Here is a 12,565-nt window from a genome sequence, read left to right as displayed (position 1 = left end):
CGGAAAACTTGTTCTCCCCATTCCCTCTTCACACCCACTATCACACGTTTATTTTAAGTGTTAACACTATCTTCTAGATTCGAAAGTGCAAGGAAAGGAAATGTTCTGAGCACAGTACATGAGGATAGGAAGTGTGCAGCTTCCTCACAAAGGATTTTTCAGATGGGCTGCAGAGGAAAGAGATTAAACCGATGGCATATGAAGGTGTTGGGGAAGGTGTCAAGACCAAAAAGGTCCTGCCCCTTTCTCAGTCACTATGGACTGAACAAGTGGGAAAATTCATTTTAGTTGAATAATTTGGATCCTAAGGCAAGCACACAGACTTCCTGCAAGGACAAGAAATGGAGTTTCAACTGAGCAGCGTTGAAAGCAGCACTTCTGGGAGCAGAGCCTTCTAACACAGACACAGGGCTTAGCTTTAACAATTTTCTTTTTTCATTTTTACAACAGTGTCAAATTTGATCTCAACAGGGTTAAGAGCAGATGTGAACTGAACGGTAATTTCCTGTGCCTGACTTAAGAAATGTGAAAGAAACATCCAGCCTTTCCACAGGGTCCCAGTACTGGCACTCCAAACCTCTATCATTCCTGCACATCTCCAGATAACTCCATTTCCTAATGCTGAAACACAGTTGCATCACCAGGTAGGAAAACAAGCGACCTTGCCATCTCGGGCACGTGCAGTAGCACGTGCTGGGGCCATCCCCTGCTCACAATCAGCAAACAATACAGCTTTATTTAACAGAGCTCTGGTCAGGCACTCAGCTCTGTGCTCAGAATTTGGCTCTCTGGAGGACCCCCCGTACAGTCCATTGTGGCAGCTGCTCCCCCTGACTGCTGGGGCATGAGGGCTGCTTAAATCACAGGTCCCTGGATCCATGTGAAAACACCTGCAACTGAGCAGTTCTGAAGTTCTCTTTGCCTTTGTACTACAAATTTAAAAATTTACACAAACCAAGTATTTTCTATAAGGTTTTTCTCCACCACTCATGTTGTAAAGTTGGTAGGAGATGTGGTGGAGTCACAGCAGGCACCATCACATTCCTCCCCTTGAAAACCAAGTAGTTCTCAACTGAGCCAGTACATGAGAAATACGGTTTCTGTGGGAAAAATTCAAGGGGAATGGCTTATGAACAGCAGACGAGGGAAATCAAGCAAGCAAGCAAGCAGGCTTCACTCAGAGCCATTATCACTGAGGGGAGAGGGAGTCAGATTAAATCTCCTCTAATTAGAGAGGCATTTAAAAGAAAGCTAGTGGGTCTTTAGGGAGATGAAGTGATGGAAAATATATAACCCAGCTTATTTTCCATGGACTGGATTTACTGATAGCAGAAACAACCTCAAGGTACAGCCCCTTCTCAGGGTATCTTTGAGGAAAGACCCAAGGAGCCAGCATTGCTTCGGGCACAGAAAGGGGCTGGAACTTCAGTCTCATGCTTTGAGGACTATGAAGAGGGAAAGGACTGCATGGTTAAGGTGGATGTGATTTCCAAAATGATGCCACAACACATTTGTTACATGATGTAAAACAAAGCTAGCAAATGGGGAAATAGAAAAACTTAACTAAGTGCTCGCATCACCTTGTGAACTGATTTTTTGTTTTTTTAAACGAAAAGCAGACTGAGGAAAAAGTAATATAAACACATTTTTCAGGTAAGGTAACAATGATACAAAATTGTATGATGTGGTAGCAATTTGATAAATTTTCAGACAATAATACCCTGTGAAAACATTTTCCATAATTGCAGGATCCTATGGGATGTGGAAGGGATGCAAGGAAGATTTCAAAGCAGTGGAACAACCTAGTGAATAACCTACATATCTTTATTACATTCAAATGGAGGGTTTTTCATTGAACAAGGCTTCTTTTTTTTAACCAATGAATTGTTTAGACATGATAGTCAAAAGTAAAACTTAAGAGATTCTTAAAACTACAGTGTACAAAGGTATTAGGACCAGATGGCAATTCTGAAGATGTCTTGAGAGTAGTGCATGAAACAGATGCACCCTGTTGTACAACAGTCACTTCATTACATTAAAAATAAAATTGTGGCAAATTTTCAGAACTGCCTAAAGGAATCAAGTCCTCTTTCCAAAAACACAGGTTTGTATTTGCTTAAGTATGAAACAACATCCCTTAAGTTAAGTTACTTCATGCTTTGTTTAATTTGAAACTACAAAGCCCAGTGATATAATATAACCTCTCTACAGCTGAACAGTACAAGGTTAATTCAGTTTCCTTAGAAGAGTGGAAGCTGTATTAGCATAGAACACAGAAGAAAGGTGAAGCTGTTTTTTAATGAATATAAATCAAAAGCTAACAATTTGTACAAAATAGATAAAGGAAGCAAATGGACATCAAAGAAGTATCTACAGTCAGCAGAGGTAATAATGACGTTTTACGTATATAAGGTGCTTTAAATGTATTAGAAGCAAAAGAAATCCAAACAATGCTAGCAATATAGCTTTGAAAGAAAATGATGGAGTTGTCAAAAGGAACTTCATTGAATATATAAATTAAAATAGTATGCAGATGTGGAGAGGGCCTCTATGCCTGGCACCTCTGAAATGCTGTTTGCAGTTCTGGGCCCACAAGATCAACAATGAGTTCCAACTGGAAGGGGTTCAGAAGACCCATAAGAAAAACAACAGAACTGAAAGACATGTTTCATGGCAAAGGGAGTCAGGAAGCTCAGTGTGTCAACAGCTTAAATCCAAAGATTAAGAAGTGATAGAAATCAAGAAAAGTCAGTCTCTAAATTTCATTATAGTGAGCTATTCAAGCTGGCTGCCAAAGGCTGAGTAAGCTCCAGAGCTGGCTGCGTGCTGAAGCCAGGCAAATTTAGATGGAAATTTACATTCCCCATCACTAGCAATTTTTAGTCTGAAAGGAAATGGTTTTCTAAAAGAGATGCTTCCACACAGTGGCTCTGTACCTGATCAGGAGACAGCTGTCCTTGACTTGCATCGCTGAGCTGAGACCGCTGCAGCAGAGCCATGGTGTGGCTGTCCTCGTGTCACCATCTCCACGCGGCCGGAGCGGCCAGCGCTGCCCGCGGGTCAGGCAGGGATGACAGCCCCTGCCAAGCCCAACCTCAGCAGCCCAGCTAGAACACCACAGCAGCAAGGATCGGGCATTCTGGCTTCAGAAAGCACTGCCTTGTACCTTCTGCCTCATTAATACATAATGAGTTATTACCCTACCCGTGCTGTTGCTGTGCGTGCTTTTAGCGTCTTGTACGCGATAAAACCCTGATAAATAAAGTAACAAAGCGGTGTGCATATATTTTACATGAGATTTTTTTTTCTAGGAGATAGTTTAAACATGCACACATTTTAATGTAGACTGCTTTCATATTAAACACACTAACTTAAACTGTCAGTACTTTCGTAACAAAGTCCTGGCCAAGTCCTTAGAGGGGATCTGAAAGCCCAGTGATTTGTGAGACCGTGGCATTTGTGTCTGTGCTCTACCCTCAGCATGAGAAAGGGCTCTGCTCCCCCCTCAGCCCCCGGCTTCCTTTAGTACCTCTCAACGGGTGATCTCAAATGCTTTAACTAATATCAATTAATTACGCTTCAAATTGCCCCTAAGAGAGACAGACGTGATTATCCCCCTCTGTCATTACATCCAAGGTTAAATAGAGTCAGGAAGAGGTTAAGTGACTCACAGGGCTCACAATCCTGCCTGACAGGGAGCCGGGCTGCAAGGTGCCGACTCCATTTGTTCAGCTGCGAAGCCATCAGGGCCTCAGAGGGCTCAGCACGTGGCAGGATGGAGCCCTCAGCGTGCAAAGTGCAGAGCAGAGAATGACTTTCCAATTCCCCATCTCTGCTTGAAATCATCACCGTTCAAATAACAGGGGTAGATAGTGCCCTCCGTTATTGGTTTTCAAATGACTGCAATTCTAAGCAAGTGCAAGCAGCAACTCTGCACAGCTATCAAAGCCAGCCCGGGAGCTTCTACACCACCGAGTCAAGCAAAGTCTGTTTCCACTTCAAGAGTTCCAAACGATTAACTAGAATTAAAACAAGAATATTACTTGGTCAATCAATGGAAGACAGGTCACAGACAGTAAATGCACAGATAAAAGCTGAAAAAGGGTACACTGCTTAAACCAATGCAATTTGTGTGGCTACATGAGTTATTGAATCCACAGGCAGATCTGAGAAAGACATTTGGAGACGTAAGTGAAAGGTTAATTCACTTTGTTTTACCAGTAGAGAACTGGAGGGCCTTTTAATTGCATATCTGGACCCAAAGCTCATTTGATGACATGACCTGACACCACTGTATAATCATATCTCTAAGACATGAGATATTAGTAATTGAAAGATGGTGATGTGTCCTTTGATTTGAAAAATGTTATGAGGTTTTCAGTTAAGCATTAGGTCAACCAAGGCTTGTCTGACTACTTAAAAACAGGCAAACTACTCCAAATTTCACACCCTGCTGGTGGATTTTGTTGATTTTTTTTTCCAAGCTATCTGAACTCTTATTTTGCAACACCTTGGAGGTATACAAATGAGACAAAACATACAAACCCCAAATTACTGGGAAATCAGAGCCATGAGACAAGAACAATTGCAACAGCAGCAACAAAGTCATCGGAACAGATTAAATTGCAAAGTGAGGAGAGTAAAAAGACTTGGCACAAAATTCCTGGACTGTTTCATCCACTACAAAAAGCAAGAATATGACTGACTGCAGTGAATTACAAATGACATGCCACTACTCAGCATTTGGCAACAAGCAATCCTTTGAGATGGAAAGCTGTACAGCAAGTCACCTCTGGGCAGAAAGGGTGTCAAGGTCAGCTGGTCAGCACCCAGATCAAACCTGAGCTCCAGTTCCAGCAGACCTGCATTTCCCACTGTGTCACTGGCCTGTGTAACTCGAACAAAGCTGGCAGCAGCAGTTAACCAAGCCAGCATCAGCCTGGTTAACTGCAAACACAGTTACAGAACAAATGAAATAATTCTGCCATCTGACATGCCAATGGACACCACTAACAGAAGACACACTGCTGGATCAGCAACAGCCAGCAGAGATTTCTGGGATTTCAGCTGTGGTGATGCTTAAAAGTAGCTCCTGTTAAGATAATGTTACACATCACCAAAAAAAGCATTTGTCTTATTGGAAATGGGTTTCCTGACAATGCATAGGGATGGGTGGCATACTCATAATCTTTTAATGTACCCAGAGTGACACTGCACCAACATAGCTGTGTGTCTGTGAGGAGAGAATTCCACAGCGCAAGAGCATGCACTTCCCTCCTCTTCCCGTCTCACAGGCTGGAGCTGTTTATACACAATGTTCTGCACGCCAAATCAAGCAGTTGTAACATTTTAGGGTTACAAAACAAGAGGAGCTGGATCACCCCAACAACTTTTAGTTTAATGTCACCCTTCCACCACAGCCACTCTGAGCACTTTGTGACGGTTACGCACAGTCTGGGGAAGCGCCTCAGCTTCTGAGTTGAGAGCAGTTCAAACTGTTCTCTCGGTGTTAATTACTCTCCTTGGCACAAACACTGGGGCTAGGAGCAGTTCTGCCACCCTGATTGCAGAGCCCACTCTAGAAACTCATCCTTTATCAAACGCAGCCTGTTAAAGGGCTCTGTGGCATCAGCACTCTTTACACCGACAGGAAGACACCTTGCTAACGCGCCTGTAACAACAGCACCACTGATGCAGGAGAGAAACCAGTTAGTGGCAGAGCTAACGTATCAAAATTCTGCAGTGCCAGCCCACACAGCATTTAAAGCCTCATTATCAGAGGGTCCAGACCTCACCTCTGCCTCAGTAAACAACCAGAAAATCTTTCCTGCAAGGGTTTTTGCCTTGAAAGGGATTCTTTTCTGTTCAGCATGTTTTTAATAATTTTTGATAGCTTAAGCTTCATTTACAAAAACACATATTTTGTTCAGGCTCTTTTGATACAGCCTCCTAAGCAAAACTTAACAAGATGTGCTTGCAAGTGACAGGAAAACCTCTTGGAGTGAGCCAATCTGAGGCCATCATGGGACACTAAATTCATCTGTGCTGCTGCTTTGCTCCGCACATCTGAACTCATAAACTCAACTGGCGAGCATGTTCTCCCCCTCTGTGCATACTTACACAGAACTATGTCACCCAAGTCTGCTGAGTGACCCAGCAGAGACCCAGACTGCTCCTCTCAGGCCCAGCAGCCGCAGGCTGAGGCCTCAGGGCCAATAGAATTTGCCATGTGTTCCTACAGCAGTGCAGCTTCACCAAAACACAGCATTAACTCCCCAAAACTGCCTGTGCAAAGGCTGAGATATGGTGCAACCAGCTTTGTGCAAGCTTGCTCGAAAAAATAGGAAGGATGGAAAGGATACATTACTGCTTCCTCCAGAACAGCTTTTTGGTGACAGCTTGTGTCCCAGGGCGGGAGGAGCACAGTGCCCTCCTGTCAGCATTAACAGCTAAAGCCATGTGCACCCTCTGTGCTCACAGTGTGACCCACTCTGGCAAGGACTCTCAGCCAAGTGCTTTTGTCACTGCGTATTCCTTGTGCATAACTTGGACAGAAGAAATCAAGCAGTTTTTGTTGAAAACACAGAGAAGGAGCATACCAGGACAGAGAATAATTAATATTTTCAACCAACTTTGTGGGTAAAATGAATGCAGGTTTGCTTAGCTCTCAGCATTTTATGTGCACCTGATGAAAGACACAGGGGTGGGCACACAGGGATGGGCACAACTCATTTAGTCAGATCCCTGTCTCATTTCTTACTGTTGAGGAAACTCCTACCTGATTTCCCACTCACTTCTTAATGGTGGCCAGGGGTTGACCCATCAGACAGCAATGATGTCAATATTCCTGTTTAACTCTGTTTTACATCAGAACAATACCCAGGTACTATCTCCCACAAACACCTTAGATCAACACACAGCCTTTTAATTGCTCCAAAAACATCCCAAAGTCTCCTGGGACTTTATCAGATGCAAAACAGATTAAACACCTTCATTCACTTCTTCCAGCCCTGAAAGAAAAACCCTACAAAAAAGTTTTAAGTCAAGAACCAAGGAGGCTGATGTCTCTAACTGCACATCCTCTTGCAGCAGTGCAGCCACTTGCTCCATCCAAAAATACCTCATGAAAACCATCCTCAGGATGGTTTACTTCTGGGTGTTCTCTGGGTAACCCCTGTGGGTCAGACTTCACCAGAAAACAACTTTTTCCAGCTGATGAAATTCATTTCCAGTGAAGTGAAAGTTTCACTGCTGAACACAGAACTGGAAATCAGCTCCCAGCAAAGCATTTATTAAAAATACCCATTCTGCAAAGCCTGTTGAGTCCCACAGATTGAGGCCATTTGGCAAGTCAGTAACACTGGCAACTGCCCCCCTTCTGGACCATTAAAAGGGAGCACTCTGCCCCGACTACTTCCCATTGCTGCTGAAAGTCTTTATTTTTTACAAGTGCTTATTAACTCGTGTTTTGACACTAAAAGTAGAAACTGAACGAATTTGATAAGTGCTGAGTCCTACCATTAAAAGTGACTGATCTAAGTACAGAGTGCCCTCCCCCCCATCATTTGGACCTGTTAATGACTGGTCTATTATATATAACTCCTTTCTGACACACTTGATTCATTTGCAGTCTCTTTGGAAGCAGCAATATCAACCAAAAAATGACATTCTTGTAATTCAAAATGGACATGTTCTCTTTCTGTACAAGAATTAGTAAGGGGTGTTATTAAGCCTTTCCTGTTTATAGAGAAAACCAGAACTGGATGAGAAGGAGGAAAAACAACCCAAACCACAACCAACAAAACCAAACCCCAAGCCAAATAAAAACCCACTGTGTATCTCAAACTCCAGTATAACTATTCCTAGAAACACAGCATTGCTGTGTTGGAAGGAACTTCTGGAGATCATCCAGCCTAACTCCCTTGCTCAAACAGGGTCAACTACAGCAGGTTGCCAGCACTGTCTCCAGCTGGGTTTTGAGTATCTCCAAGGATGGAGCCTCTTGGGTCAACTTGTTCAAATATTCAACCACAACCACAGTAAAAAAATCCCACCACTTCCTTTAATTGTTTAAGCAAACTTTCCTGTGTTTCAATTTGAGCCCTTTGCCTCTTATCCTCTCCCTGGGCACCACAGAGAAGTGTTTCACCTAGCTTCAATCATTCCTTTTTTCCCCTTAAATCTGTTTGAATAACGCAGCAAAAACATCTCCAACCGCAAAGACATTATTTACTGGAACTTTTGTTACCTTTTGTGATTCTGACAACTAATCACAACCAACTGCTTCTATTTTGCACAGTTTTCAGTGCTACAGTAGTAGGAGGTTAAAATTTAATGCATTGTCAAAGTCAAATCTCAATTATCTGGAATAACAGAGTGGAGAGAGCACATAAAAGTAAAAATGCAGATAAAACACACCCAGATAAGCTGCATGAACAGGGAGGGCATAAGAGAAAGAAGAAAAAGAAGTCAGGGCGCTGATCCCAGCAGAGGCACTGATGCCAACGGGTCGGCCCAGGACACCTCGCTTTAGTGCTGCGAGTGTTGAACCAAGCTCTGGGTGTAAGCACAGATCTGCAGCCACTGCCCTCCCAACCCCGGCTGGTTCAGCACTGCAGTCTGCCTGCTCTTGTCCATTTGGTTCTCTTCCCAATACAGTCTGTAGCTCCCAAATCCTCATCATCCAGGTACCAGGCTCTGTGTGCACACCTAACCATACTCAGACTAGTTGTCTCCTCCCCCCATTTCTGGACAAAGCCAAGCAGTTGAAAAAGTAAACCTGAACTAGCTGATGGAATCCAGTACTCCAAGGACTGGATAATGGAAAAAATACAGACACAAATCCCATAAACTCTCCCCAAAAGCTTCTCAAATGCTGGTGCATTAATGCTACTGCTTTCAAATACTCCTCCAACCCCTCACAACAGTCCCCACACACACCTGGGGCTTCATGCTTCCCTTCTGCAGATGATACCATTGTCTTCCTCTTATTTTAGGCATTTTTGAACTTTAAGGTACATGAGTGGGAAGACAATTACATCTTCACGAGAGCTGCACCAGGGTCCAGAGAAGAGCTGGGCCAGGTGCTGTGCAGCACATATGCCAGCAGCCTGCCCCAGTCCTAACCCTGAGCAGCTCTAACACCTGCCAACCCACAGTCCAGCCTGTGTGGCATGTACAGACCTACCCAAAGGACAGCTGGGTGAAGATCTGCTCCCAGGTCATTACTGGCACAAGCAGCACTGGTTTTGCTGCAGCAGGCACTTTTCCCCAAGTCAGTATTGGGAACCTGCCCCTATTCCTGCTCCCTGCCCCGAATCAGTCATTACAGCACACACACACACACAGCCACCAGGCATGAATGGGAATGTCAAATCAAGATCTCTGTGGTGTCAAGTCCACAGGAGTGGACTTTTCCCCAGTAACTTCCAGAGTCTTGATTCTGATTCTCAGCCCTTAAAATATTCCGCAGGCATGAGGAATAACCTTTACACCTCAACCATATTCTGGGAGACAGAGTAATGAGTTCACTATCTTTTCCATGTGGATGTAGCAGTCCTCTCCTCCAGAGCTAAATCACTGTGAAGCACTCTTCAGTACCATTAAAGCCTGCCCAGCTCAGCCCTGAGTTATCGGCACAGCGGCAGATTGGTGGCTCTCCTATACATACTAAGTGATTTGGACTGGAAGCTACCACAGGAAAGCCAGATCTTATTTTAATTTGCATCTAAGATATATATCTGTGGCCTTTGCCTAAAGGTTTGTCACTCTAGCTGAAAGCTTGACAAAGGTCAGAATACTCAATTTTCTGCTTTAAATTCTAATGACAGATGAGAGATACATTTCTTAGCATAAATATTTATATATAAACATACTTTATATATGCATGTATACACACCCCCCCAATCCTAAAATATCTCAGCATATGTGTAAGTGTAACAAATACTGCCACAAAGTCACAAGTGAATGGAGTAGCATCCTGTGAGCCTGCCCTGACCCAAGCTGTGGATTTGAATAGAAAAAGAAAATTATTTGAGGTAATGGGACCTTGAAATTTTAGCAGTGTTCCTTCTGCACTAAAATAAGCAAGTTAAGATTAATTGGCAATGTAAGCTCCAAGAGGTCTCTAGATTGAGAAGATGGCAAACAAAGGCTAACAAAAGCTAATCTACCCAATTTATCAGGAAGCACATTACCACTGCACAAAATGTAAAGAAATACAACAATTTGAATCCTTGTAATTATTCTACTGCATTAATGTTTATTTCATAGAAAACGGAGATTTAAAGCACTTATCTGGTACTTTCCCCTGCACCCAGTGAAGTGCAGGCTCGTTGCACTCCCTGTGTGTGCCTGCTTTGTGCTTTGCTCACAGACACTTCCACATTTAGAGAGAACAAATCTGGCAAATCAGGAACTGTGGATGACCCACGTACTGACACCACAACAGCAATGCTGTCTCAGGAGCCACAGGAAGGCCAGACGGGGCTCCAGTTAACACCTCTCTGTCCTGTATAGAGGTGGTCTCATGCAGCACCGTGTCAAAAACAGTGCAAAAATGTGTCTGAAGTGCAGCCTCAAAGGATCCAAGAGTTTTACATGGTGCAAGCCTTGCTTTTACAGCCTGCTTGTACAGAAAGGACCAGGCTGATCTTTACTCACCCCTTCTGAAGTAAGGGTGTAAGTCAAACACCAAAAAATTAGCCCATCTGGCAAGATCCTTCATGTTTTCAGCCCTGGGAGATGCATACTCATCACACACAGAGTCTGCTTTAAATGTGGCCTTAAAAAGGATCAGGAATCTGTCTTAAAAAGATGCAGCTAAAAACCAAAAGTGAAATAAATCCCTCTTACGCAGAAAGTCACTAATCGGGTAAAGAGAACTCAAGAGACAGTGAACTCCTAAATCACTTCATGTGCGATCATTTCATTTTAAAATTACAATTTGCTCTTAACCAGCTGAGGTCCATGAATCAGAAATTCCTGGCACATGGGCAATTTTTAGTCAATAGGTGGTGGGAACTGAACTGGAGAAGGGATTACGTCCCATTCTGTTTTCTTTTAAAACCTTCCAGAAATCTCCCTCCTGAACTGCACCTCTGCTTTCTCCCACATCACTTCGTACAAGCCCCAAAGCATTTATGTTTAATTCTCTAACAGGAAAGCAAAAGAAGGGGCTGCCTAATTAAACATTAAGGACCCTTTTCTCTCTTTATGGAAAATACCTCTGATTTAATGGGAACAAGTTGGTAGCCGTTTATCTGAGGGTTATCCATTATGTGCTGGCCATGTGATAGGAAAGAAAATATTTTGTGTCTGGGGGGGGGCGCTGAGTCATGGTGCTATAAAGGCATGTTAATAGTATCTAATATTAAATGCCTGGATTATCTTCTGCCTTTGATAAACCCCTCAAAAGTTAAGAACTTGTACCTTGTCTGCCTGTCTCTGGGACAGCACAGGAAAATAGAAGAGGTCCCTCTCATTCACCTTATTTATAAAATCTAAACTTCTCTAGAAATACTCTCAGGAACTTCAAAACCAAAGTGATTATGTGATGCATGCAAAACAACCTGGGAGGAGGAAGCTATGCCCCTAGTCCCAGTGGAGACTTACATGTAGATTTATTATAGACAAAATTTATTCCATCAAAATCTGTTCTCCACCTCAGGGACTGACTCCTCCTACACTACTGTATTGATTTCACTACTGAAGTGCTGCACTAATGAATCAGGCTCTCCATGTCCACTGTGCTACTATAAAGGATCACATTTTGTTATATGGACCATAAAATACAGCACAGGAAAATAAATCTGTTTTGTTTCTGTATTGCTGCCTGCTTTGGTGTCTGCATTAAGTAATATAATCGTTATATACTGTTTTGTTTCCATTTATAAAGACACAAATGATGGTGCCAATGTTGCTCCCATGGACTTATATTCAGAATCAGCTCTTTACCCTTAAATGTCGGGGGACAGCAAGGGAATTAATTCAGAATTTCACAGTAAATGTAGGGCTTATAAAACCCATCCTTGTAGAGAGGCTATTTACTCACATGGTGCATAGAACATGACAAGCGTGTGCTTCTTCTTCTTCAAGGACTCCCTGAAGTCTTCTCCAGCAAGGTGGATAACACTGGTCTGTTTTTCCTCCCATGCAGGCTCAGGTGGAGGGGGTGCTTCGGGACTAGAAAAGAAGGACAGTGAAAATGTTTCTGGAAGCAGATAAAGGGACAGCATCATCCTGCTCATAATTAGCATGTGGGAACTGATGTGAAAATTCCTTCAGGGTGCCTGTGCAGTAGAAAGAGACACTCAGTATTTCCAACACAAGGCAACAGCAAAAAAGATGCAAGTTGATTTCTGGAACTCAACAAAAATATAATTTAAGTGACTGTAGTGAGGCATATGAGCAGAAATGTTGAATAAAGATTTCCTACATTGCATCCAACATCTGGGTGGAAAAAACATTGATACATACCAATGTATCATCCACAAGCATGAACCGAGAAGAACAGCAAGCAGGTGGAATCAAAAGGCAACTGACAAAGAACAGCATCTTCTATTCA

General features: G+C 43.0%; 1 protein-coding gene across 1 annotated transcript in view; it reads right to left on the bottom strand.

Annotated features, from left to right (window-relative positions):
• Positions 1–12,565, bottom strand: part of PDIA5 (protein disulfide isomerase family A member 5) — a 97,694-nt gene that overhangs the window by 15,529 nt on the left and 69,600 nt on the right. Inside the window, exon 14 of the mRNA XM_063400865.1 lies at positions 12,053–12,183. Within this exon, the coding sequence (XP_063256935.1) occupies positions 12,053–12,183 (131 nt within the window). The remainder of the gene's footprint in view (positions 1–12,052; positions 12,184–12,565) is intronic.

Source organism: Prinia subflava, chromosome 6 (assembly GCF_021018805.1).
Source record: "Prinia subflava isolate CZ2003 ecotype Zambia chromosome 6, Cam_Psub_1.2, whole genome shotgun sequence".
Lineage (NCBI taxonomy): Eukaryota > Metazoa > Chordata > Aves > Passeriformes > Cisticolidae > Prinia > Prinia subflava.
This window is presented reverse-complemented; position numbering and strand designations above follow the sequence as displayed.